At 41.9% G+C, this 25,585-nt stretch overlaps 1 protein-coding gene across 4 annotated transcripts; it reads right to left on the bottom strand.

The window, feature by feature from the left end:
• Positions 1-1,546: 1,546 nt before the first annotated feature.
• armc9 (armadillo repeat containing 9) lies at positions 1,547-25,472 on the bottom strand. Of its 4 annotated transcripts, XR_013077016.1 has the most exons (27): positions 25,328-25,441; positions 24,739-24,897; positions 24,345-24,470; positions 23,962-24,132; positions 23,348-23,503; positions 23,146-23,238; positions 21,740-21,764; positions 21,013-21,170; positions 20,602-20,700; positions 19,878-19,913; positions 17,741-17,775; positions 17,533-17,644; positions 17,347-17,439; positions 15,934-16,024; positions 15,435-15,558; positions 14,886-15,025; positions 13,658-13,734; positions 12,987-13,061; positions 12,447-12,537; positions 12,072-12,124; positions 10,890-10,988; positions 10,371-10,486; positions 9,377-9,546; positions 8,776-8,881; positions 6,041-6,090; positions 5,043-5,233; positions 1,547-2,689 (listed from the first exon to the last, which is right to left on the bottom strand). XR_013077016.1 is itself a non-coding variant. In XM_076726961.1 (26 exons), the coding sequence occupies exons 2-26, from the start codon at positions 24,856-24,858 to the stop codon at positions 2,667-2,669; spliced, it is 2,580 nt and encodes an 859-aa protein (XP_076583076.1). In that variant the 5' UTR covers positions 24,859-24,897; positions 25,304-25,472; the 3' UTR covers positions 1,547-2,666. The 4 variants fall into 4 exon arrangements, 3 of the variants coding, with proteins under 3 accessions (XP_076583076.1, XP_076583074.1, XP_076583075.1); XM_076726961.1 differs by lacking the exon at positions 6,041-6,090 and having other exon boundaries at positions 25,304-25,472; XM_076726959.1 differs by lacking the exon at positions 6,041-6,090.
• Between the last annotated feature and the right edge of the window lie 113 nt (positions 25,473-25,585).

Raw genomic sequence — 25,585 nt, forward strand, 5'->3', positions numbered from 1 at the left:
GTAAGACTTGCCCTGCTAAAACTTGCTGTATCACTCCTGAAGCCTTTATATATCAGAGGGGAGTTCATGACCGTCCCTGTGTTATGAAGTCATGTCCTGACTAGGTGGCAATGAGTATTTTTGGGTGTTAAACACATAAAACTCAGTAAGTCTTTTAGTGTGGTAAACTAGGGTAGATTAAGTCACAGCAGACATTTTGACTTGTCATAGAAGGACAAGCACGGGTGTTCCGAATTAAATTAATGATGCCCCTGTTCTATTCTAGTTTCACAGTTGGCATGCATGATAACATGACAACAGGATCCTGAAACTGAAGCAGCTAAACAGGATTCAGCCATTAGTCATTTCTTACATACACCTGTGCTTATCTGACTGTGTGACATGTCGGTGTCTGCCATGAAAGAGGCTCATTGGACGGTCAGCACTGATGCAAGACACGTGGAGATAGTCAAGATGTAGGGTTATACCTCACCTTGGCAAGGTACAACTCAGCATCTTACTAAATGTATGATGCATTGTTTTAGATTTTGTAAGAATTTGGGAACTTTGCCAATCACCTGTTTACCTGTAAAACTTGAACTGCTGGGCTAGCAGCCTCAAAGGGGGATGTCTTGTCAGGTGATACAGTAAGTGTTTCAAACCTGTTCCATCCAGGCCATGGGAACAGGAAAGGATTGGTACAGACTGTTAATGTATGTAACTGCACTTCATGCTTTGAAACTGGGCTCAGTGGAGGAATTAGTGCGGAGCTCTGCAAGAAATCTGCTTTGCAGCCGCATAAACAGTAGCTCACATGAAAAGAGGAGCGTTTGCGCTATGATTATTGGCAATAATTTTAAAGAGTGTTTGCTGTGTATTGTTGAAAGGATCCCAATGAGCTGCCACTGATGCAGGCTTCCTATGGTCCGATAATACACGCAAATATTCATGGGATACGATCTATTTTGTTGACAGTTATTAAAGTGGCGATAATTGATGTTTTAAATGAATTAACAGCAAATTAACAAACAAATCTGCATCTTTCAAATAATTTGTTTTTAATTTTGGAGGACATAACGATCTATTTATCAATCCATCCATCCGTGATGAGTGACAACAAATTAAACTTGGTGCCAACTTCAGGTCAAAGAAACCAATGGATTAACACAGTGCTGGAGTAAACGGCTAATGCTAGTTTAGTCTAGTTAATGCTATTTATTCATGGGGACTTTCAGCAGACTCACCAGATTTTTTGTAAGGGTGTCAGCTGTCAGGTGAGTTGGCGAATGTGACATATCCTTCAATTTACAAGATGATATGAGCAGAAATCTTCCTGCTTTGTGACATCTTGATGAGTTGAACACAAAGACTGTTTTCTTTGCACAGAGCAGCAGAGTCAAGCACACAGCATTGTGTGAGCACAATACGCCAAATACTCGCTGGCAGCATTTATGTAAGGGGAGGTGATTTATGATTCAACACAGAGGCAGGGTCATCAAAGGGAGACGTTCAACGACTGTAAAGAAGTTAATGGGGTGAGGAATATAGATTTCAAAGACAAAAAAATAGGTGAGATGTCACACATTTATTTAAAACCACTTAAAAAGTATCAAAATCAAATACTATCAAATTGCATTTCAACAAAAATGTAGCAGTTGACAGAAATAACTGTACATCACAACACCTGGAAAACTGTGCAAATGCACAATGCAACCAACGCTGGATTTAAGACGTTCACACAAATTCAAGTTGTATGGATGGTAGTGTATATTAATAGCAATAAGCAGTTCTTTATATTCCTTTCAAACATGCACCAGCCTGCCAACTCATCAAAACCTGTGTCTGTCTTTGTAAACATGTCCTTAAATTAAACAAGAGCAGCTACTCCGATATGAGATAATGTTTTACATTCTAAATAAAGCTGGTACAGTTATTTATTTATCAGGACGGGTATTTTCCACCTGGGTCAAAAATCAATATATACAGTACAGAATGACATTCAGAAGGTTTTTTTTAAATACCTGTGCAACCAATTCAAAGCCAAAAAAAGTCCCAGCCATGCCTCATATTGAAAGAATTAAACTTTGTGATAATCACACAACGTCTCACATCTATGCCGCGTCATGTCAGGTTTCCTAAATCTACAGTTTACATGTAGTTCAAAGTAGGCAAGCTTAAGTCTGACCACTCGTGTTGAGATGTAAGCGCAGATATTGAGGATTGATCAACAAAAGGAGGCGTCTCTGGGACTCTTTATCCCTGCTGATGTGAAATAAATGCAAAGGAATGTGCTTATACTGTATCAGAAAACTAGTAAAGCCTGTCTGTATACAGAGAAAGGAAACAAACATTTTCTCCTGTACTTCCCCATCTAAGCTTGTTTCAAGCAAATTTTGTCATGACTAGAGGATGCTGCCCATATTTATGGGCCTCACACTATCACCTGGGGGTTGTGACTATTGTCTGACCTCATATCATGTTACAGAAGGAGTCTGTGCTGAAGTAGAAAGGGAAAAAAAAGACAGAGCCACAATCCTTCACATTGTTCCAGCCCCTCCTCCTGCTGCTGCCGCTGATTCTCAACCATCTCTGTTGCCCTGACCCTGATCACAACCTGGGGGTATGATGTTACAGGAAGCCTGATGCTCCCGGGGAGATAGTGCTACTCGATGGTGACAGCCCCCTCTTCACCTCCTCTTCGACTGGCTGCCTGAAGGAGGAGAGAGAAGAGGGAGGGATGTGGGGTAGGTGGGGCGATGAAGAGGAGAAGAAGAGATGGTAGAAGACTGTTAGACTTTAAATAATCAACAAAAAGAAAATAAATAAATAAAGATCTCTTGACATGCTACATATTGGACCTGGACAGGCCTCCAACTTATGACCCTGGATCTTTGTTCTGTAAAACATGAATAAAACAGAATGCTTTTTTACATATACTCAATAGAAAACAGTATACAGGTAATATATCTAATGTTTTACCCCATCAAGACACGTCTGACACTACTGTCTGTCCACTACTGTCTGTCCACTACTAGCAGGAGGGTGTCTGTATGTTCCTCACATGTTCAATGTCGGGACATTTGAACATGTTTTAACTGCAGCTGAGACAGACTTGATGTAACTTCCAACCACGTACTTCTGTTATGTTCTTTTCTTTCCGACCGGTGAGAAAAAACAAATCAATCAATTTCTTCATCACGTTTTTCTTCCACAGCCATACGGACATTCCTAAGACACACTGCTGCACTTCCTACACTTTCTGTAGCTGCATGGCAACATAACAGGGATCTCTCATCAGGTGATGTCAGCATTGTCGAAGTCGACTCGGGTCGGATAATGCCGTTTTTTCCATCCTCTCGACATGGCGAGGCAGCGGCGGCTCCCCTCCTCGTTTGTGCTGGCTGAGTGGGTGGTCAGCTACAAAAACAGCTCCTCTGTCTTTCCTCAGCCAAAGGAGTGCTCTGTCACTTACAATGGATGTGTTTACCAAAAGCGAGCCTAAAGGGGATCCTGTCTCAGCGTGTGGTTGGCGTTCCTTCCTTGAAGCCAGACTCCTCCGAACAGCAAATATTAGGCATAATAATGCCTGACAGTCAGCAGAGGCTGTATTCAAGGGAAAATAAATTAAAAAGAAAGTGGTTCAAGAAAAGCTAAAAGCAAGAACTCAAAGCGAACGAACCATTAAAAGCTAAAGCTGCTCACAGTGAAAGTGGACTTATTTTGTTCGCCATGCGCGCTTCTTATTGGCCCTTAAGTGGAACTAAGATTAAGTGACTTCCTTATGAGTTGATAGATGTCTGACACTTGGACCAGGCCTCAAAAGTACAACACACACACACAAGAGGATGTGGTGGCTTTGACAAACCATTAGGCCCTTTTACAGGCTTTATGGTAAGGACATCCAGAGTAAGAGCCGGAGGTATTCACTCATCAAATGCAATTACGATGCATAAGAGCATGGACAGATTGTTATCACCCAACTAAGAGCACCAGAGCAACTGATCAGGCCATCGTCTCTGCAGTGACTCAACTTCTATGTTTAAGATGTGAAGCTGACAGCATATAAATATGTGGCTGTGGTGGGGAGGGACTGAGTTACCACATCACTGTTTCACTGTTGGTCAAAGACATGTTTTTTCACTCTTTTTGGTGGAAGATAATGTTTATGCATTTGTACGACGGAAACGAGTGATGGCTACAGTCACTTTTACTCTCTCACACATACACACATACTGCATACGGCAACACAATCACCTGTCCTTACTCGTGGTAGTCCTTGGGGAGTCAAAAAGACATGAAGGGCTGAGCTGATTTAAAACACAATGTTCAAATATCACAGAAAAGTAATAAAAGAAAAACAATATCTCAGCTTTAGAAAACTCAAAGCCTACCAAACTGTGACTGAATAAAAAATTTGTGTGACTGTTTAAACTACTGTTAAGCAACTGATACTTGAGTGTCATCACTGGCAACCGCATAAACTCTTCTGCCGAAGCTTCGAAACGAGTCATGTCACATTTCATCATTGTTAACCTGCTGAAATTCCTGCGTGCATCTTAAGAGGGAAAGGGGGGCATGATTTGTCATCTGACAGTGAGTTCCAATTGCCGTGTTTGCATGTTTGTGTATTTCTCATCCTGTTTTCAGAACGTCACAATGAACAGTTCTGGTAAGACCTGTTTGTAAGGAGTGAGAACATGAAGATAATTGATGGATAAACAATAGGTGAGAGGTGAAGAAGAATGACATGACGCCGAGAGTTTGAGCGTAAATGGAAAACTGCCCATGCAAACATTTACAACACTGGCCAGTTGACGATTCAATACACTGTTCAGTTCTGAGCATGGAAGACTTACAGGAAGACAAAAGCCACCCCCAGTTACTGTCACCAAAGGGCTTATGCTACTGATCCATGTCTATATTTTGTTTAACGTGATGGCAATGATTGAGTGATGTGATGACTCAGGTGTGTCAACCAGTATAGATTTAAATATACCATTTCTACTGAGCCACCTGCAGTCAAGCCAACGCTGACTGGGGGGGGGGGGGGGGGTCATGCTTACTTCCACTCTGTCGTCCCCCTCCTCCTGTGGAGCTGGCAGAGCCTGGCCGGCTGCTCTGCTGTGGCTCCGACTGGGAAAACTGGGGTGCCAGAGTCAGGCCTCGACCCTGGTGAGCATTGCTCTGGCCGGCTGCTGTGTCAGGTGTACGGGGGATCTTGGGCAGGCTTGCAAATGCAGGGATGTAATCACCACTGACGACAAAAAAAGAAGACAAATGAATATACTGTCAGTTTTTCTTCGTAGCGGTAATACATTTGAATAAAAAAATCACTCCCACTAAATCACTACTGAACATCATGATACAGAGAAGGTCTCGGCTTATGAAAAATCTCAAAAATAAAACATGCAAGACAAAAGTTAACAGTTGAAACTGGGTACAGAACATCTACATAATTTATGTTAAGGCTACATTTACCAAGTCAACCTTTTGAGACAAGACAAAAAGCTTCCTATATTGATTGTCTTTTATTTTCTTTTTATCATCGCTACTCTTGTTTGTAACTTGCTTACGGCTACAAGGATAATTCAGAGAGGTCATCCTTTTATCTGATGAGCTGCTCAGCAGCTGTGAGGCATCACAGCCATGAACAGATCTCATTTCATAGAAGGTTTCACAGAAATCATGGCTGTCTTGGGGTACGGCATCGACCTTGCAGTAGCCTCTTGCCCCCGACACTTGATAGCATCCATTTCACTTGTTTCAGTCGATAGCCTCTATTTCTGGTGGCAGTGTGCCAGACTATTTTATCAGTACTTACAAGATACCCAGCAGGGACAGCTATCAGTCGGGTCATCCACTCCATACAGACTCTTAGGTGCCAACTTCATATGTAATGCAATTTTATGTTTTTTGTGTTTCTAGTCATTTTTCAACCTCGAAATTGCAGCTTTTGATACTATAAAACACATTTAATATCATAAGTAAGACTTTCAAAATGACAGGCAGTGTGTCTTCAGTTTTACACACATATTACATAACAGTCTTGTCTATTCTTTACCTTTATTTGTTCTGCTTTGTTGTCCGTGTGCCCAGCTGTTATTTCTAGCCCTGCGTAAGTACATTGAGAGCAATGGAAAAGAACAGAGTCAAAGGCCGTGCATGTGTACACATATTTGGCCAGTAAAGCAGATTTTAATTGTCTAATTCAGATTAAGGATCAAGTTACACATTTGAGTCATTAAAACAGATCTTAGGCACGGTTCCAGAGTCTAGTGTTTCTTCTTCAGCGATTGTTGTTTGTACTTGAGTCTGCCAAAATCATTATTTAAACCAGCGTTTGTTTCCATGGTTCAGATTCTTTCTTTGGAACTTCGAAGTGCAGACAGGTTTTACCTGCCTGGGCGCTGCTTCAATCACTGTTAGTTTATCGTTATCTTCCCTGCATGTTTACTTTCTGATCAACCTAAAATCAAATCGAGTTTTAGTCTCACATGCACAATCAAACACAAAATGCAAATGGATAAAATAAGGCAAACATTTATAAAATAGAGTAGTAGTAGAGTCGGGAGCTCCAGGGTTGGCCAACAGGCTTATAGTATTGTGAAAACCACAAAGAGGCCAATTTGTAGTGATGTCTCTGAGTGTGAGAAACACTGAGGATCACATGGCGTCCAGTCACACAGTGACAACCCAAACTCTGCCAGTTTCCTTAGCAGACAGGAGCCAGATTACCTACATCCTGCCAGGCAATCCTATACCATAATAGATGGATGGATTTCAGTCAGCTCATTCTTACATTCCTACTCAGAGCAGTGACTTTGGCCCCAACATTGCTAATATCATCCAGGGTACCTGAATGTTACAAACCATTTGTTGGGCCTCTCCCAGCTTCCATAAACTTGCTTGTTCAGCCCAAACATGTTGCAAACATGGTCAGTCAGTCCCTACAATCCTTTCCACAAAGTCAGCGACTCGAGGAGGACTTTAACTTTGATGTCTCGATGGAAAACAGTCTGGCTGGCCTCACAGGCATCACCTTGTGTAAATGAATGTAACAAAAAAAAAAAAAAAAGAAAAAAAAACTACAAAGACAAAAATATATATCTTCTCATCTGATATTTGCCAAGTTTCTGTGTTGCTAAGATTCTATTCAGCTTTCAATGACTGCGTCCTGAAATATCCCCTCACTATAAAAGTCTCGTCTCTGAACTGGTGTGAAATGAACTGGTGTTTTACGTTACTGGGAGAAGGGAGCAGGGATAACTGAGGCAGTTTCCTGGGACTCATTACTCTTGGTGGGATTCAGGAGTCAAGTTCCTCTGGGATTTAAAGGAGAGGAGAGGCAGGGGAGGTTTCACTGAATAGGTCTCTTTGTGGCTCTGCTCGTTTCAACGCATGTCACAGCCTCACAGACCAGCTTGGCAGTGCTGAGTCACAGATCGGTGTAGATCAATACTCTTGCCAAATCTCTTCACAGACACACAAATACACTGACACACATCTCAGAAGTTTACTCTGAGCTGACTTAGATCGTTTTTTTTTGTTTTTTTTTTGCCTCATTACTTAACAGCCTTACTCTAGTAGCAACTACCTCATAAAAGGAACTGAAATGAACAGCTGACTAAATGCACCGAAGACTTGTTATTTTCACAACCCGCTGCTCACCCTGACTGCATTCATTGGTTCTAAGAGAACGAAAGCCAGTCTGTGGCAGACAGACAGGAAAAATATGGCGCTGCATAAGAATGGCTTGGTTTTATTTCGCACAGGCCTCACCCTCTAACCACTTACAGACTTGCCCACTCCTGTTGAGCGTTGAACTGAAAATTTGCATCCACCTTCTTTCAGCAACTGAACCAGCAGTCTGCAGTCAAGACAGGCCCCGTCTCCTCCACAGAAGTGACATTGATTCACAATGTTTGCAGGAGCATGCTGCTGCTGGAGTACTTCCATGATTTTATTTTACATTTCATGTTATGTGTCATCTGGAGGTAGTTTTTCATTGAACTGAAATGCTTGTGACACTGAACTTGAAACATGGAATGATTTTCCAGTCGATCGTTTCATAGGTGTTGGCCAACAAAGGCAGAGACCATCATGGTTGTGGCAGAGCACACAGTTATCAAGCCAGCTGCTCTAAAACACTGTATCCAACCCGCCCCCCCCAGCTTCGTCTGACAATGATCACCAGGATGTGGCTCTGCTATAAATCTTCCCGTGCCAATGCCTGGCACGTCATCTAAGCTCACAGCCATTTTTGTAGCAGCTTACACACTCAGGCTGGTAGCTATGACAGTATTTTCTTGCTCCCTTCTGGCTCAAGTTTTGAATGTTGACTGAACAGCTTTACAGTTTCTAACTTCTGTGTTTCTGGAGGAAACCACTGGGTAGTGGCAGTATCTCTGCCTCCAAGAGGATTTCTCCAGTTGTCTGCCATTGGCTGATTATTGGAAGGACAGTCTAGCTGCTCTGGTAGACAGTCCAAAATGATGCACTCATCCAGGTTTTGTGTATAATAAGCACTATTGTGCAACATGTGCTCAGGACAAATACCATGGGAATATACTGGATATTTCTCCATTCATGTCTGTTTTGTCTTATTAGTTTAGCAATGCCTCTCTTTGTTTGTGTGAGGTCTCAACCAAATCTAAATCAATATAATCAAATATCAAATAAAGCAACTTGTTGAGCTCATAAAGATTCAGCCTTTATTTGCAGCAACCTTAATTGAAACAGAAAGTCTTGTTTTATGTGTGTGTGTGTGTTTGCAGCTAATATTTGTGTGTCAGGTACCTGGCAGAGTGTCCATTGTGTTCCTCCTGGGAAGGTCCTTTTCTGGCCCGCCCTTCATATGGCCTGTCCAACTCGGACTCCTGGGACAACCGCCCACACTCTGAGTCTGAGCGTGTGTTTGTAGGTGATAAAGATGAGCAAATTTAAGTTAAACTCAAACCTTAAATAAAAACAACAAAACAGCGCTTTCTCACATTTATGGTCACTGTGAGCACAATCTGGTGTCATGCTGACATTAGTCAGTATGGAAAGCCAAAATATGTCATTAGCCATTTGGTGTCCATTTTGCTGAGTCTTTATCCCATTTGCTTTCTAAGGACGTTGCAGGAATTTCCTTGCCTAGTGGACACTGGGCATCACATCAAATGCATGTCATAAAAACTAAACAACGAGCAGCAGGTGGAAGGGAAATGAAACTGTCCCACAAATATGCAGCTGATTTTCAGCACACACAAAGTGTATTAAGTATGGGTAATCTGACAGCAAAGATCTGATGAAGAGCCACAGCCTTTTGACATAGTTAAAGATGTACTATTTAACTGCTGTCACATGTATTTACGTACGGGTAATGACATTTGGAAGGTAAATAACATGCACTCACTGATGCTGTGACGCAGGGAGTCAGCAGTGCTGGGCCGACTGCCAGAGCGTGTAGGAGGTCGCGAGTTGTGTCGGGAAGGAGGCAGACTTCCTTCCTCGCTCTTCTGTCTCCTCAGAGGGTATTCCCTGTCCCCGCTACCCTCGACCCCCTGACTGCCGGATCGATAATCCCTGCATATGACACAAACACAAACAGCCGGCTTTGTAAGAACTTGCATTAGGACTTTGATAAGCATTTTTTTATAGCACATCATAAACAGCTTGATGACATAATTGGTAATATTACAAAACCCTGAGTAAATATCTACATGTCACTGTTCAAATAAATTAAAATGATCATTATCACGGGTTTCAGTTATTATGTAAAAAAAAAAAAAAAAGTGTATCACTTACTTGCGGTGAGTTGCCGCTCTCTTATCTCTGGGGCCAGGTCATGCGAAGGACACCAATCCCTCACAGCTGTCATATCCATTACTCTAAAATAATACTTGTTCTTTTATCTCTCTGGTCTAGCTTACAGTTTGCGCTGACAATGATCTGCCTTTCAGGACTAAGCGGTTCCAGTTCCAGTCTCCTTCTGTTGTCTCATTCATTTACATGAACAATTCAGTCATTGCGGTGATTAACGGTAAAATGTACCTGAACCCATTCTTTCTTTGACCTGCTCCACTGCTCTTAATGGCTGGAGAAACTTGTGTTTGGACAAAGGGGGCAGCACAATTAAAATTTACCTATTGGTCAGACTACAAGCTGTCTGTGCTGTTGTAAACTGGTCCACGTTGAGGGAAAAAAAGCTAGGTGTCAGGAGTCTGTATCTAAATGTAAAATTCCCTGGTGCTTTACACATTATAAACCTAACTTTATCCTGCACACATACTGTCAGTGTGACACTCAGACACCCTGAATTAGAAGTGTCATTTTAAGGGTGAACTACAATTTGGACTGTCTGACACTGTGTGTGTGTGTGTGTGTGTGTGTGTGTGTATTAAACTTACACCGCGCTGACATTACGATGGCAACTTGGTGTTACTGGTCGTTGCAGGGGCTCATCAACGCTTGGCTGGGGCAGAGGGGTTGACTTCCTCTTCACTTTTGCCATGTTGGTCATAATCTAGAGAACAGAGAGAATTTATATCCATTTTATGTATCTGGAATATTTTTTTTCTGTGGCCTCTGTAGCCACCTGACATTTAGTAGCACAACAACAAAAACTCTTACAAAGTTACAATTCATAAGGTGTCTAATGTCCGTGTGCACTCATGGCACCAACATTGTCACCTCCCCTCGTCAAAGGTATTATTTCCTTTAGCTGCTGCAGCTTGAAGTAGGTGGAGCTGTGTAGAACACACAACCAGCAAACCTCAATAATTGTGTGTGTGCAGGTGTCTCTGTCGCTGACTGCCAGAACTTAAGAAACTAGATGCCTTTTTTGAGCTTTTTATGTCTGCTTAGCAAACATGTTCATTTAACTTAAACATAGTGAAGAGAGTAGCGAGTGTGTGTTTTGATCTTACTCCCAGGTACTCCGTGGTGAGCAGACTCTCCCCAGATAGTTCCCTGGGCTGTGGTTGGAGGACCTCATCTTTGTCAAGGTCTGTCTCCATTAAATCCTCCTGTCAGATAAGACGGTCATAGTAAATCCAATGAAAAAGTCGGACATAAGGTGTACTTCAGAAACATCTGGAATATGGCCACAAAAGGCTACCTCAGCATGCAGTGTCAGTAATTCCGGTTTTATTGGGTGACTGTGACAGTAACACGTTAAGATTGTCAGTAATGACATCAGCTAGCTGGTTGGCACATGTTCTGAGGACACGACCAGGGATGTTATGAGGCCCGGCAGCTTTGCTCACATTCACCGTCAGCAGGATTGTTATGACATCCGCAGTGGATACCGAGTGTGGCCGGCCTCTGGAGGTGGAGCAGACTTGACAGCTGACTTTTTGATGAATACATCAAAGCAACCATGAAAGACATTAAGCTCATCTAACAATGTGGCCTTACACAACATGGTTACATATAAGTCTCTGACGTGTGTCGACTACTGTTTACTTAGGTGGTGCCTAATTTACTTCAATATATTTCAAATTTGATCGTTCGCAGTAACATTTATGAAATGGGTTAAACATTAACACAATACTTGGCACCAACAACAGACCAGTGTAGTCTACACTGGCTAACATATATCAGGTCACCCTTACAGCCATAGTAAATGGATAGCAGCTAAAAAGACACCACATCTCAGACCAGAGGCAATGCAATAAGAGCACTCACACCTGAGGAATTCTTATGCGACTACGAGCGGAAGAGTGGGACACACATACCGTACGCTTACATATACACACACGTACCTTGGAGACCAGCCACTTACTACTACCATATACCTTATCTTGATAACCCATTTTCCCACAGAACCCAATCTACCGTGCCCATCAACCCCCCCCTTAAACATATGCAAATGCACAAAAACAGGTGGGAGACACCCAATATCTGTGTCATGCAGAGATTGCCATCTACGGGTTTGGGAAAGGTGTCAAATATGAGGTGTCCTTTTCTGGCCTCCTCTCACCCTCACTTGATTGTGACCTGTTTTTGTTCACATATTCCTATAGCTGTGCTGAATTCATGCGTGCGTGGGTATATTATATGATGGTGAAAAGCATTAACTTATCAATGTGTTTGAGGAGAGGACGTACATCATTGTCATCCTCTTCCTCTTCGTCATCTGACTCTGGCCCCTCTTCATCAGCTGGGTGTTGCACAGCCACAGCAGAAGGATTATAAACAAGTCAATACATTTTCCAATAAACAACACTTCCAGCTTCAGTTTGGAATATAATTTCAAAGACACACACAGTTTAAATTCTAAAACCTAAAAACAACGGATTTGGTTTCATCAAGTACCTCAAAAAACAAATAACTGCTATTGTTTAACACATGTGAAGACACGTCTCATGTGTTAAATAATCTTGTCACGTGCCACATGTTTGTACATATACAGGCAGTGCATCCTGTATGAATACGCATTCTTAGAGTACAACACATGTACGGTCAGATCTGTCTTCACCAACCTGAGTTTAGCTGCTTAATGATGAACTCTATCTGTCTGTTGAGGTCTGGGTTCTCCTCCTTGCTGTAGCAGCCGAGAATCTCCTCTACACTCTGCACACATGTGGGGGGGAAACTGTCATGTTAACACCAGTGTATGCGCATAACTTTACAGCTGAAAGTTAGCTTCAGAATGACTCGCTGTTCAAAGGCTTGGCATGGCTCAAAAGTGCTAAGTTTAAGCCATGCGGATGTTAATATACTGTTTTTATGTTAATAGATCACTCATGTCTGAGGCATCTGGATAAATATTAGATTTTATTCGATTGGACGGCCTAGTCGTACCCATACCCAAAATTTCACTGCATGAGGAACAATTAGCCTTCCAACACAACCCACCAGCTCATCAGTCTCTGGGTACAGTGACTGTGTCATGTGACTAGGCACCTGTTCTCTCCCCTTCAAATGCTGGCTGTGTGGTGACATAAAGACACACATGCAGAGTGAAAACACAAACTGTGTCTGTTTCCTCCAAGCAGTTGAAGACATTTCTGCTATCTCACCATCTCTTTGGCTTCCTGTCTCACAGAGGGAATACACAGGATACTGTACAGGGCTCCATTCACATATGGCCGAATCTGAGGAAAGAGACACACACGCACACACACAAACACACAGAGTCTGTCTTTATGATCTCAGGCCTAATAGCAACAGCTTGTATGAACACTCTACAGCAAGGAAGCATGGAAACCAAGAAGAAGGAATGCTTCAGCAGTGGATCCAAGTATCAGTATATTTCTTATGGATGCACAATGTGATAAGACAAAAAAATCCTAGCAGTGGTGAGACTACAACAGCTTGTATTAATGGCCCTCCAACATGACTGACAACCTGTCATAAAATTGGTGAAGCTCGGCCAGTTCATGCTTTATAGACGGCCAAATGCCGTGGTTGATCTTTATCAAGACTTTGAGGAAGCATCATAAACTATATGGCAGGCCTGGATGATGTCTGCCTGGGCTACAGAGGTGTTGTCTTCAACAGATCAACATTGCCGTTTGGTTTTAAGTTGTACTTTAGCTCTGCCAGATGTTTCTTTTTGTGGTACTCTGCGTTAATACGTAATGGATGCTGCGTCCATGTTGTTCGACCTCTCAGAATGTGTTCTGTGTGGGCATTAAATGCATCGTGCATGTAACATCTGTGAGCAAGTGTTGACGGATGTGTGTATCACCTCGTGGTTCTCGTGTCCGAGGAGGTCAGTTAGAACCTTTAGCACATGCTTAGCATTTTCTGCACACTTCCTTTTTCCTGCACAAAGACAGCCATCCATTGCACACACACACACGCACACACACACACACACACACACACACACAGACACGTGAGCATACACATAGCCTACAATGTGACTTTACAAGTACTTTAAGATAAGATGATGTTTCAGTTAGATTAATGTTTAATTAATAGTTAACCACTAACAGTGCAGTGTCTTACTGTGGTATTCCATAAAAAGCTGGCCCTGGGAATGCATCTTTGGTCACAGTGCGTGACATGTGACAAGAACAAAGATACACTCCGCATATGATGTAAGAGGAAATAATATGGAGCGTGCACCAGAGAGCAGTGTGTTCAGAAGAGGCTGGCCTTTACCCTGGCCAAAGTCAAATACGCCAACAGGAATGAAGTTAGACAGGGAATCTGTGCGGTTTTGAAAGAGGTCAAATTGATTTATGCTGACATCATGGACTATTAATACGTTCAAATTTTCCACCATATTTTTCTTGGCTACGTGTCAATAAGCCCTTGAAGTCGACACAGTATTGAAGTGCGGGCTAGATATACAGAGCAGTACACTCGACTACAATTGTGGGTTTTTGATTTAAATGTGTGTCAAAATTGAGTTGCACAACTTCCCTTCCGTACACTAGACTTTATTCCCAAATGCTTTCAGCTTATTGCCTTCATCAAGCTCAAAAATAAAGCATGATGCGTGAATCAACATATTTATAGACTTGTATTCAAACACACCTTGCTGAGTATGCATAGGACTGTTAATGGTAAACCAAGTGAAACCAGCTTCCTACTGGAAGTTATAACATACTGCTGTACAAACAATAATTTAAGCAAGCAGTTCCAGTAAAATTCAAACAGCAGCACAAGGGAGTGGCGCTGTCAGCGGTGCATCTCACTGTCGTCCTACTTCACAGCTGCCAGAGAAGCGTGTCAGGCTCTGGTAGCAGTGCGTTATATTATTGTACACTTATATTCAAACAAATTATGGGCCCTTTCTAAAGCACAGTAACTCACTCAGTATTGATTTCAAATGCTTCTCTGATACCCTGTTTGGTATTTTGCACACAATCTGCTCATATGTATAAATCTCAAAAGGGCTGCATCATTTCTACAATTCTTCCACTGTGCCTCTGCTCTGTATCTATCTACCTGTGCCTCGTCTTTACCTTTCGTTCGCAGGCACAGGTTCATGAGCAGAGCTGCAGAGTACTCCAGGGTGTAGTCGCTCAGGCAGTCTGAATCCTGCAGCTCATCCACCAGCCAGCCAATCAGATCGTCTGCTATCATGGCAGTCTGCTGGCTCCTCCTGGCGAGACACGATGATAAATGATGGATTAAAAGCAGCTTGAACTTAAATATTTGTGTTCCTTGACAGCACAGGAGTCCTGGATGATATCCAAGGGGAAAAAAAGAAGTTAAAAATGCAGTGAAGTTTGTTTGGACTAAAATCAAAAGAGAAAAAGTTCCTTGTCCATATTAATGTAGTTTTATTAGGAGTGTAGGCCATCCATAAATATGAGCTGAAATAATGGGAAATGCAAATTTTGAGGTCATAGTTTTTGTTCTCTTTTACACTATAAATACTGCCATATTGACCTATGGGAAAATGAGAATATCAGTTTCCTGATTGGTTGCTCTATGTAGTTTCCGATCATGTACATTCAATTGAAAATATATTTAAATCTAGATTGTGTTAGACTTCAAAAAAGATTTACCTCAGGCTGAGTTTCTGCAGGGCCACGAGCACATTCTCTCTGGTCAGGGAGTCTTTTTCCTCTGTCCTGAGTGCCTCTGTCAGAAGTTTCAGCAGAATGGGGATTTGGGAGAGGTAAACCCGACCTGCAAGCGTTAACATGACATGGAATTGACATCAAAAGGCAAGAAATAGGCCTCACTGGGCGATTTTCAATCAAAATGGCTGATTTTTAATCTAACTGACAAGCTTCAGCAATGAAAAACCATAACTTTGCCAATAAATTCTTTGTTACAACTTATGAGGACAACACAGCAGAATGTTGTGTTCATTCATGTCCTCCATAGTTACTGGCACACTGCTACAGAGGATCATTAGCGGTTTCAAACCTGAATGGAAAGTTATGATAAAAGGTCTTCCATGAATCTGTGTCTTCAAATGCATCCAGCCAGACAATTATGATACTCTCTTACAAAGAAATAATGATGCTTAACCAAATGTAATGCCAGCTGAGCACTTACCCTCTGCAAGAGAAGCGAAGGCATTGATGAGACGAGCCATGTACTGGCGGACGATCTCGTTCTTGGATCTCATTAAATGAAGCATGGTATTCTACAAAAACAGAAAATGTAGGCTGGTTTAAAATATCGAATGCTTTCAGGAACAAACAGGAACATTTTATTGGCCATTTGCACAAAACTTCCAAACTCCTGAGCTGGCCTCAAAGGTATTGCTGATAAATGCTAGTGACTCCTCTGCTATGTCAGGTAAGCACGTGAAAGACAGAATACCCTGAAGTAAAGTCAGCATGGGGGCGAAGGTGAGATCTTAAAAACCCACCCTCACAGCTTTATGGAACTGGCCCGATCAAACACAGGACATTTATGTTTGTGATTTGATTACAAGAAATTGATACCCTTCTACTACTATTATGGCTCTCTACAGTAAATGGTGTCATTTAGAGGAGCACCGTGGCAAGTACAAAGACAAAGAGCTCAGGTGTGAGGTGAGGATTAGTCACTCCTCTAGAAAGGGATTGTCTGTACCATGGCGCCCTGAAGCTAAAGGTTCGGTGAAGGCAAAGTGAAAGGAAAATAAAAGAAGAAAAGAACAAAAACACAATAAAGAGGTAAGAAAGACATGAGGCAGTGAGGCCTCTGAAAACCTGTTGAGAGGTTGAAATGTGGAATATAATGTTTCCTGCTCAGGCCCTTTGTTAAATAAATTGCTCAAGAGACTGCTACTCAATCTGAGGCTGGGAAGACGCCATAAGAAGCCTCCAGCAGATTCAAATTAAATTGTTCAAATAATTCAAATTACGTACTTACACAGATGTTAAAGCCATATGATGATCATTTCAGCACTCACCTCTGATAAGCATTAACCAAAAAGAGTTTTTAGAGTTTTACTAAAATAATAGAAATACCGTATCTCTAGTTGACGGAATTGTTTCTGGCACTTTTTTGCTTTTACAGATTTTTCTGATCAATGGAAAGAGCTTTGCCTTGCCATATGTAGGGGATGGAAAGGTTAAAAGGGACTACATGTAATTTATTTTAGCAAATATCTCAGAAGCACACAATTGACATATGAAATGTCCAGTTTGTGTACAGTATATGCTCTTCACCCACTTCGCAACATGAAGTCATTGGCAGGTGAGAAACAAATATCGTGTGCCATCAAAGGTGCCAATTCGCCAGCTCAGGCCTGGCCGAAATTAGAGCCTGGGGATTAATTAGGCATTGAGGCCAATAGACAAGAAGTTATTTTTTACTTCAGCTCTGGTGGTTACATGAAATATAGGTTGGGAACAACAAAATCACTGTCATTTCAGTTCACATCAGGAGACATTCAGGGAGAATTCGGCCATAGTAATTGCTATATAGTGTCAAAACACGTCACAGTGCAATTACAAAGCAGTCCTATGGTCCCACCTGTTTAGTGCTGTATCGCTCCAGCAGATCGTTAATGATATAGGCCTGAAGCACTGTGTCTCTCTGTTCACCAGGGAGGGAGCGAGTCAGTCTCTGAAAAAAACGCCACGAACAGACAAATAAAAATGACACATGGCATAAGAGGAGTCAGAGATTGTCAATACACTGTAGAAAATGAATACTCACCCAGCGCAGCGCCTGAAGCAGCAGGGACCTGAGTCTGTCAGGGCCTTCCACCAGGTCTTTCTTTAGCTTCTCATAGTCCAGTGAGGGCAGCATTGGCACCTCCTTGGATCTCCTGGAGATGAAGAAAAAAGTCATGTCAGACATGTTTTATCATGGCACTTATCAAACTACATAGATTAGCAGACGGCCTTGTAAATTTAAGACTTACTGCGGCGCAATGGAGGCTCGTAACATCGAGGAGGCCTGTAAGTGAGAGCAAAATTGGGAGAAATATTTCAGGCTACATTTTATCTCATTCTTATTTTATAGTGTGGAACACATAACCCATGCGACTGTTCATCGTTTATCATCCTTACTATTTGGTTAGATACCATCTAAATGAGCCATTAGTGTTTTTTGGACGTGCATGCATCATGCCTGTGGTGCATGCCGAGTCCCCAGACATACAGTGCAGCTCTGTTTGGCTACGTCGCCCATGCAGTCAGTGAAAAAGACATAAAAATAATTCACCAACTAAAAGGTACCAGAAAGGGCAGGTTAGTGTGAAACGGCCGTCCTTTCGTTTGTTACAGCTCAGTCCTGCATGTTGTTGAGTTGGAGAAAAGGAAATGGAGGCTTCTGAATGGAGTAATCGTATATCATTGTGGTGGCGGTGTGGGTGTGGAGGAAGGGCGAAAGAACTAATTACTGGTGTTTTCTACTATTCAGAGGAGATGGGAATTTTAAGGCCTGAAATCCAATCTGAAGCCTGGGTGGTTAGGGCTGTAGCGGGAGCAGTGTAGGGTCGGGGCAGTGATCCGTGTCCTCCGAGGTATCAGGTGGTCTGGCCATTTTCTTCCTTTGGTGTGCAGTAGGTAATAAGGAAGTGGAGGGGAACATTGATACTTGAATTCCTTCCCAAATTCCTTCCTCTCTAAACATTTCAGTTGCCGCGAAGAACGCTGAAGGGCAATAGGACATGTGTCCCTGGGACATTTGACACTGGGGTGCCTGGACTCCAGTCTGATCGAGAGCGACGTCCAACAAAGTGAAGAAAATACTGAGGTCAAAGAAAATGATTTATCTGCAACAATGGCAGAAGGAAAAAATACACCTCACTACACAAGTCATTTCTAGAAGGTCAATACAACCTTTGATTTTAAGGGCACATTAATTCTCTGATTTCAGCGACACAAAGCAAAGGCTTGACCTGGATTCTCGCACAATACACAGTTTACATAACAGATACCTTTCTTCTATTCACCTCTTTAGCATGTCTTCTCACCATTTACTTGTTTATGGCCACGGGGACTACAACTGCAGGCCATCTATTGTTGATGTTATTGTGCAAGCAGACTGCTCTGCTCCACGGTGTCATCCACGTTTTCTCCCTGCGGCAAGTTAAACCACAGCGGAGTAGCAAAAGGAAATCTGTGAGAGCCACTGCAATGTTGCGAAGGCATAAAGACTTCGATAATTAGGGTCAATTATGGATTTATGTTGCAAGGAGATGAACAGTTGCTTGTTTATGTGAAGGCAGATATGGTCTCTCAGGTCTCAGTTACAGCTGAGACTAATATTTTATCCAGGTTACCAGGTATGTTCACTATTGTCCAACAGCTTCTGGCAATCAGAGTGGGAAATTTGGCTGTGGCTGTTTTCAACCCATGAAAGTGATCTGAAGATGTAATATCTTATGTTTAACTCGAGTACCTGCTATTAATGGTGTTAAGAACTGTCACAATTGTATAAAGTGTTCTGGTTACCTCTTTTCAAACTACTGTAATTTAACCTACCCTGCCTGACATCCTGAACAAGAGAGGAGTGCCCTTACATGTAAGCGCCTTGTGTTGGCCATTCTTGTCATGTGACGGTGGCTTGTCTAAATTCTTTCAAAAATTGCACTGTTCAACAAATGTTAAGGGGAGAAAACTGAAACTGACAGCATTTCCCTTAAAAAAAAAAGAAGGTTAGTAGCCAATAAGGAGCGCTGAGAGGATGAACAATGCCTACAAACAACTTTAATGATGAGGTACGCCCTGAAAAAATGCTTGTTTGGCTTTACAAGTGGTCTGACAAAAGAGGCCATTCTTACAACAAATGAGGTCAAACATCCTGTTACACTGGGGCAATCGAGTAGGAACTAGAGGAAAACGATAGGGAATATAGACTGAGTACAAAGACGGGCCGAGAAATGTAAATCAGTAGTAAAATAAGGGGATGCAGAGATAAAGACAAGGAGACAAGGAGGAGGGCAAGGAGGAGGAGGAGGAGGAGGAGGAAGAGAAACGGTGAGGCACAAGCAAGATGAGTAGTGGGGACCTGAGCGATGACAGGAAGTAAAGATGAAAACATATGAAACTTACATAGCCATCATCATAGGGACTCATAGAGTAATATCCCTTTGTGGACAAAAGCATCACACACACGCAAAAACACAAACACACAGAAAGAAGTTGTTCAGTTCAAAACTGAAAGAAACAAGAATTCAACAAACCAGATGAAGGCCACTGACAATAAGCAGGACTGTCAAGGTTTTAGGTGCACACAGTTTAGGTTCAATCACTCTAGAAGAGCTATCAAACGAAGGCAACTACACTAAGAAACCATTTGCTGTTTCATTAAAAACAATTATATCTTAATAAATAAGTAAAATAAAGTCAAGTGTCCAAATTATTGATGAACTTCAGATTGAGTGAGCCACTGTGACTTGTGTTTGAAATTGTTCATTCCCTGCATTCAGAGTTGTGTCATGTATGTTTAACTTTTCAGCAAGCTTTCCACATGCGTGTAGATTAATGCAACACCAGGATCCAGCACCTACTTCCAGGATACAAACCACAGAATAAACCCTCCTTTTTCAAACATCTTTCAAAAACCCTTCTCAAACACAGAGTCAACTGGACCAACATGTGTGACGCAAGGCCCCGAGAGAAGTTTTCTCTGCTAGGCTCTTATCAATAGTCCGTCCACTTTCCGTGCTTGCACTAAAATCATCTTACATTGAGGCCTTGTGTTTTGTTATTCGTCTACCAATGAGGTGTGAAGAGGAAAGCGGTAGAAGAGAGAAGCGTGTGTGCTCTCACTCACAGTGCCAGGTCTGGTGAAGTCTGCGCTCTGCACCACGCTCTGCCTCAATTGGCTGCTGAACAGGCGAATACACACACTCTGCAAGTACTCAGGGGAGATCTGCAAAAACACAGCAGATACTGTGTATGGACAGAGGGAGGAAGAGCAGGGTTGCCATTTTTGTGCCCCTGTGTCACCTAGCAGCTGTGTCACCTAGTAGCATGTGTGTGCATTTTAAAACTACACTATGTGCATAGAAGGATTTTTGTGTGTATGCATATACAACTGTGACCTTTACATGTGTGAGTAACAGCCTAATTAAACCGCTCATCAGCTCATTTGTGCCTGCGCGTGTGTGCGTCTCTTTCTGTGTGTACTGTAGGCCTTGTGTTAGAAGGTGTGTTTGTTTGGCCCACAGTCAAGCTGCCCTACCATTTTTCCGCTGACGGTGGCCTCCAACGAGTCAACCAGCTCAGCAGTGATTCCAATCAGGTTGTGGTAGTCGGCCTGCATCTTGTGGAACTTCCGCACGTAGCTGGCAACGCGGCGGTCTGACTCGGCCAGCTGGAGCTGTAACTGCTGTATGGCCTCTGTGCAGGCACGCAGTCAAAGGTTGCAGAAAACAAACACAAACAAAAAAGCAACATTTTTATCATGAATGATAATCTGTGTAACTATAAGGTTAGGAGACAGAATTTGAGATGATAGTTCTCTCTTTAAAGGAGTGCTGAGTAACATCCTTGATCAACGCAAGGCCACTGTCAGTTGAATTACTGTGGCTGTCACTTTCACGCCATTAACGATTTTATTGCAGTTAAATAAGCCAACATATTATGAATGACACCAATTAATTGGTGATTAAATCGTGAAAGTGAAACAGGATTTTGTTATTTGTGTTTTTGCCAGGAAAAACTGGAATTTTGCATCACAGTCGGGTGAGAAGTCTTTATTCCTGTCCAGAGGATGGACTCAAGAGTGAAATGAAAGCCTGAAATTACACCACCTACTCAAGAAATCACTGAGTAACTGACACTGACAAACACAAGTTGTCATATAGGAAGTCTGCAGTGGGGTGTATTTTCACTTGATAAATATAATTTGACAGATATAATAAATGCAATACACTGCAAAAGGTAAATTATAGGAGAGAGGTCTCTACCTTTAGTACTCCTTCCTCCCTCATTCTGCATGGTGCCTGTTAAAGAATACACACTAGAACACAACTGAGCACTAATCAAAAATTCCTACTGCATTTGCTCCCTTATCCAGTGCTCTAACACAGAGAACACATACAACGAAAGCGCATATGACGATGTAACGCCATGCTTACTTTGACAGGACATTAGACAAACATGCAGTATGCCATGTATCCTGTTCTAAGCCGGGTGCTATTGTCAAAGAAAACATTTGTATATGATTAAGATAATCGGCTTTATTGTTTGACGCGATTTAAGTTCTGATATAGGATCAATACTAGTTTGCTTTAAAGGGAGGGATAGAGCCCTTTCAGCAAACCCTTGTGTGGGCGAACACAGCTGGCATTCAGTTCATTTACGTGCATTTACGTAGCCAGGCCACTTGACCAACAGTCATATTTCATGTATTTTCATTTCACGTGTCAGCTGCTACAAGTGCTGCCCATAGAACTGTTTGCACATTAAGAGATTACAGTATTTACTAGATAACCTCCTTTGTGTTTTATATGCACACAATGAAGATTTATCTGATCAGCCCTTGAGATGATAGTTGCGATATTAATCTGTTTGCTTTGATCGTCTGCCAGTAGGGGTAAGGTTTAGTTTTGTGAATGTGCAGAGAGGAAAATTCACTGGGTTTCCAGCAGAAGCAACAATACTTTACTTGCCCTTCTACTCTGAAGGGATTCAGGTGAGTTTGTGTCAGATTTGGTCTTGACATTCAAATGCAGCAAATTATAAACGCAAATCAGGCAGGGTTTGTTTGCAGGATATGAAACGACCAGGTGTGGGCAACAGTCTGACTGTTAATGAATTCTTTAGTCACAGACAGAAAGGCTTTTTAGCTGAGATTTAAATGTGCAGCTCGGCCAGAAGGCGGAATGGAAATCACTCTGTACTTGGCCTCTGTTAAATCCCCGACTTGTTCCTCCGTAGATTTAGTTGTGTTTTCCCCACTAGCTGATTTATTATTTTAAAGCCAATTCCGAGAGGCAACTTTTACTTAACGTTATGCAATCCACCTCTGTGAGGGCTGTCAGGTGCTGTATGAACACAGTTAACCACGGGCCATTTAGTGGGACACCACTGCCAAATATCCAATTCAATGGCAGTGTAAGAGGTTGAATTGAGCAAGTCATAGATAAAAGTTCTTTTTCCTCTACAACTATTCATCTGTGGTGGCAGTGCATGCCATCTGTAATACAGGAACCTTTTCACACTGTTAGATTTGCATAAAACCCTGTTAGATTTGCATCTCATTTCACGCCACTAAGAACAGCAATGGCATTGAAACAAAAATACAAAGTCACTCATCTGTATTCTGGTGGTTTTCTTAGCAATGATGTGAGCAAATCATGATAAAGGATACATATAAATTCAGAAGCCTCGGGGTGTTGGACGGCTTCAGTGTCACTGACAGAAACTGCTCCAGCTTATCTTTCAACTGTGGTATCCAGGAATCCTAAATACACATAATGAGGTTGGAAGAGAATATGGCTTCGTTTATTTGGAAGGTGGCACTGGACAATAATTTTGCATATGTAATTATAGTTGCCAATAATCAACAGTACCTGGAAAAGATCTTTGAAGGAGGGGTGGACAGTGGGGTTTGGAACGAAAGGCAAGGCATAGTAAGGCAGAAACTTTGTGGTCTGGCTCAGTGCTGCTCCCCGAGTCTCCAGGTACTGCTTGAAGTAAGAAATCCTCTCTTCAAACTCAGCTCGGTCCTGGAGACAGAGTCGGGTTTTCCAGTCAACTGATTTATTTCAAGTCAATAACAAAATGTCAGTGAAGTCCATTACGTAATTCAAAACCCTTCTTCTGTTGCATGCACACATTCTCTTCAATTATACGATTCTGTCTCTTAGCCTGCTACCACCACTGAAAACTGAATAACTTTATATACAAAAACACTCAAAGTAAAATGATCTACACAGCGGGAGGTGTGTTAAAGAAGTTAGAAAAGAGTTCTTGTATGGCGCAACAACACCGTTGCAGATAGCCCGCTGAGTAAAAGCCTGTAGCACAGCTTAGTGGGCATTCTGAAAATAGCACATTGTGATTTTCAGCTACAGGGAAGAGTGGAGCTGCAAGACATAGTTTGATTTTGTTTTGAGATAATATAAAAAAATAAAACTCTTGTTAAAAGGACAAACAAACTCAAAAAAACCTTGGATCTACATACGTGTCGACCAGGGTACCTCCTCAGTGGGTAGATGGTGAAGTGGATGTGAAGGTAGAACTCCAGGCTCTGGGCCTCAGCGTCTGTGTCTTTTACCTCAGAGGGAACGTTGTCCGCCCACAGCTCGAAGAACACTTTGTGGTCTCCGTCATCAAAAGAGCTCAGGAGGTCTTTCTAGAAAAGTTAAAGAAGAGTGAGAACGAGAAAAACAGTAAGTCATAACACTAATATTTAAAACATTGGCTGATATTTCCATGTTGCAGCAACTGCATAACAATGATTAACCATATGTAGACAAATATCCACTTTTCACTGCTCTTCCCCACTTGCCACAAATAATCAACAAACCTGCAAAAATAACAAGTTATGAGACGTGTATCAATTACCTGAATGACACAAATCTTCGAGTCTCTGAGAGAACTTCCTTGAGGCTTTGAGACGAGCTTGCCTTTGTTTCTGCAATCCTTATCAAAACTGTGAACAGTCTCCGCAAAGTCCTCAAACTTAAGGTACTACAAGAGACAAAAAAGCACAGCTTAAACAAACTGCACAACTAGTGGCTTGACGAATGTCTTTAGAATATCATGCTCCACCAAGCAAAGTTCACTAAAGGAAGGGTGTGTATCTTGTTTTATTGTAATGAAATGGTATTGGTGCTCATTCTGGTTTGCATACTACCTGCTAAATTTCCCCGGTATGGGATCAGTAAAGTCCTATCTTATCTTATCTTATCTTATCTCATACTGCTCTGTGTGCCCTCTCAAATCTTTAATTGGTTACCTCCTTGATCATCCCAAGTAGATCGGCTTCAGTTGCCAAGATGTCCCCCATCTTGGCTGCCTCCCTGGAACTCATGTGAGTGCCCAAAACCTTTAAAGCACCCAAGATTTCTGCTTTCATTAAATAACGTCTGGACTTCCTGCAAGCATTCTGCACAGCCTGTAAGTATAGGACAATACATGGCACTATTAAATGTCATAACAGAGATATTAATATCGTCATTACAAAGCGCTTTCGTTTAACTAAGGTGCAACAGATTTCAGAATCTTTGTATTTCTATCTCAATTCTTAGAATAACGTACATTAATGTAAAGCTACAATACAAAGGTTTTTATGTAACTGATAGTGATATTCTTAACCAAATAACACAGGCATCTCATGTTAGTGGTATTTCAAACCACAGCGAGAACAGAGAAATCAAGTTATTTCTGCTTTTGAAATTTAACATAATGTCCATAAGACAACTTCAGCGACATCAGCACGGCTAAAATGTGGCAAGCTAGTGCTAGCTGACAAGCTAATCAGCCAACGTTATCTGAAGAGAAGACCTAAGCATAATTCTCACCTTATTCGCGCATCATTTACTTACAGGCTAGGGTCGATTTCAATGTGTTCATCCGCAACTGAAACTTGTACAATCCATTTTCGACAAGGCTGACAGACTTGACTTAGGCTAACATTAGTTAGCTATCCGTTAGCTAGCAACCGTACACAAACAGGACGCTAAAACACCTAGCAACCAAATGGTTAGGGTATGCAGGCTGGAAAGTAGAGGTAAATGTCGTAAATAGTGACACCACTGTAATTGTAAACTCTTAGTAAAAACATCCCATTTTGTTCTACTCAG

The sequence above is a fragment of the Chaetodon auriga genome, chromosome 3 (assembly GCF_051107435.1).
Source record: "Chaetodon auriga isolate fChaAug3 chromosome 3, fChaAug3.hap1, whole genome shotgun sequence".
Lineage (NCBI taxonomy): Eukaryota > Metazoa > Chordata > Actinopteri > Chaetodontiformes > Chaetodontidae > Chaetodon > Chaetodon auriga.

Excerpts from the sequence above, each read along its gene's own strand:
- armc9 (XM_076726961.1), bottom strand. The coding sequence starts at position 24,858 with ATGAAAGCAGAAATCTTGGGTGCTTTAAAGGTTTTGGGCACTCACATG. Across the intron at positions 23,504-23,961 it reads GGAGGTACCCTGGTCGACAC|GACCGAGCTGAGTTTGAAGA; the intron begins GTATGTAGATCC and ends CTCTGTCTCCAG. Across the intron at positions 17,776-19,877 it reads GTCCCTATGATGATGGCTAT|GCCTCCTCGATGTTACGAGC; the intron begins GTAAGTTTCATA and ends TCTCACTTACAG.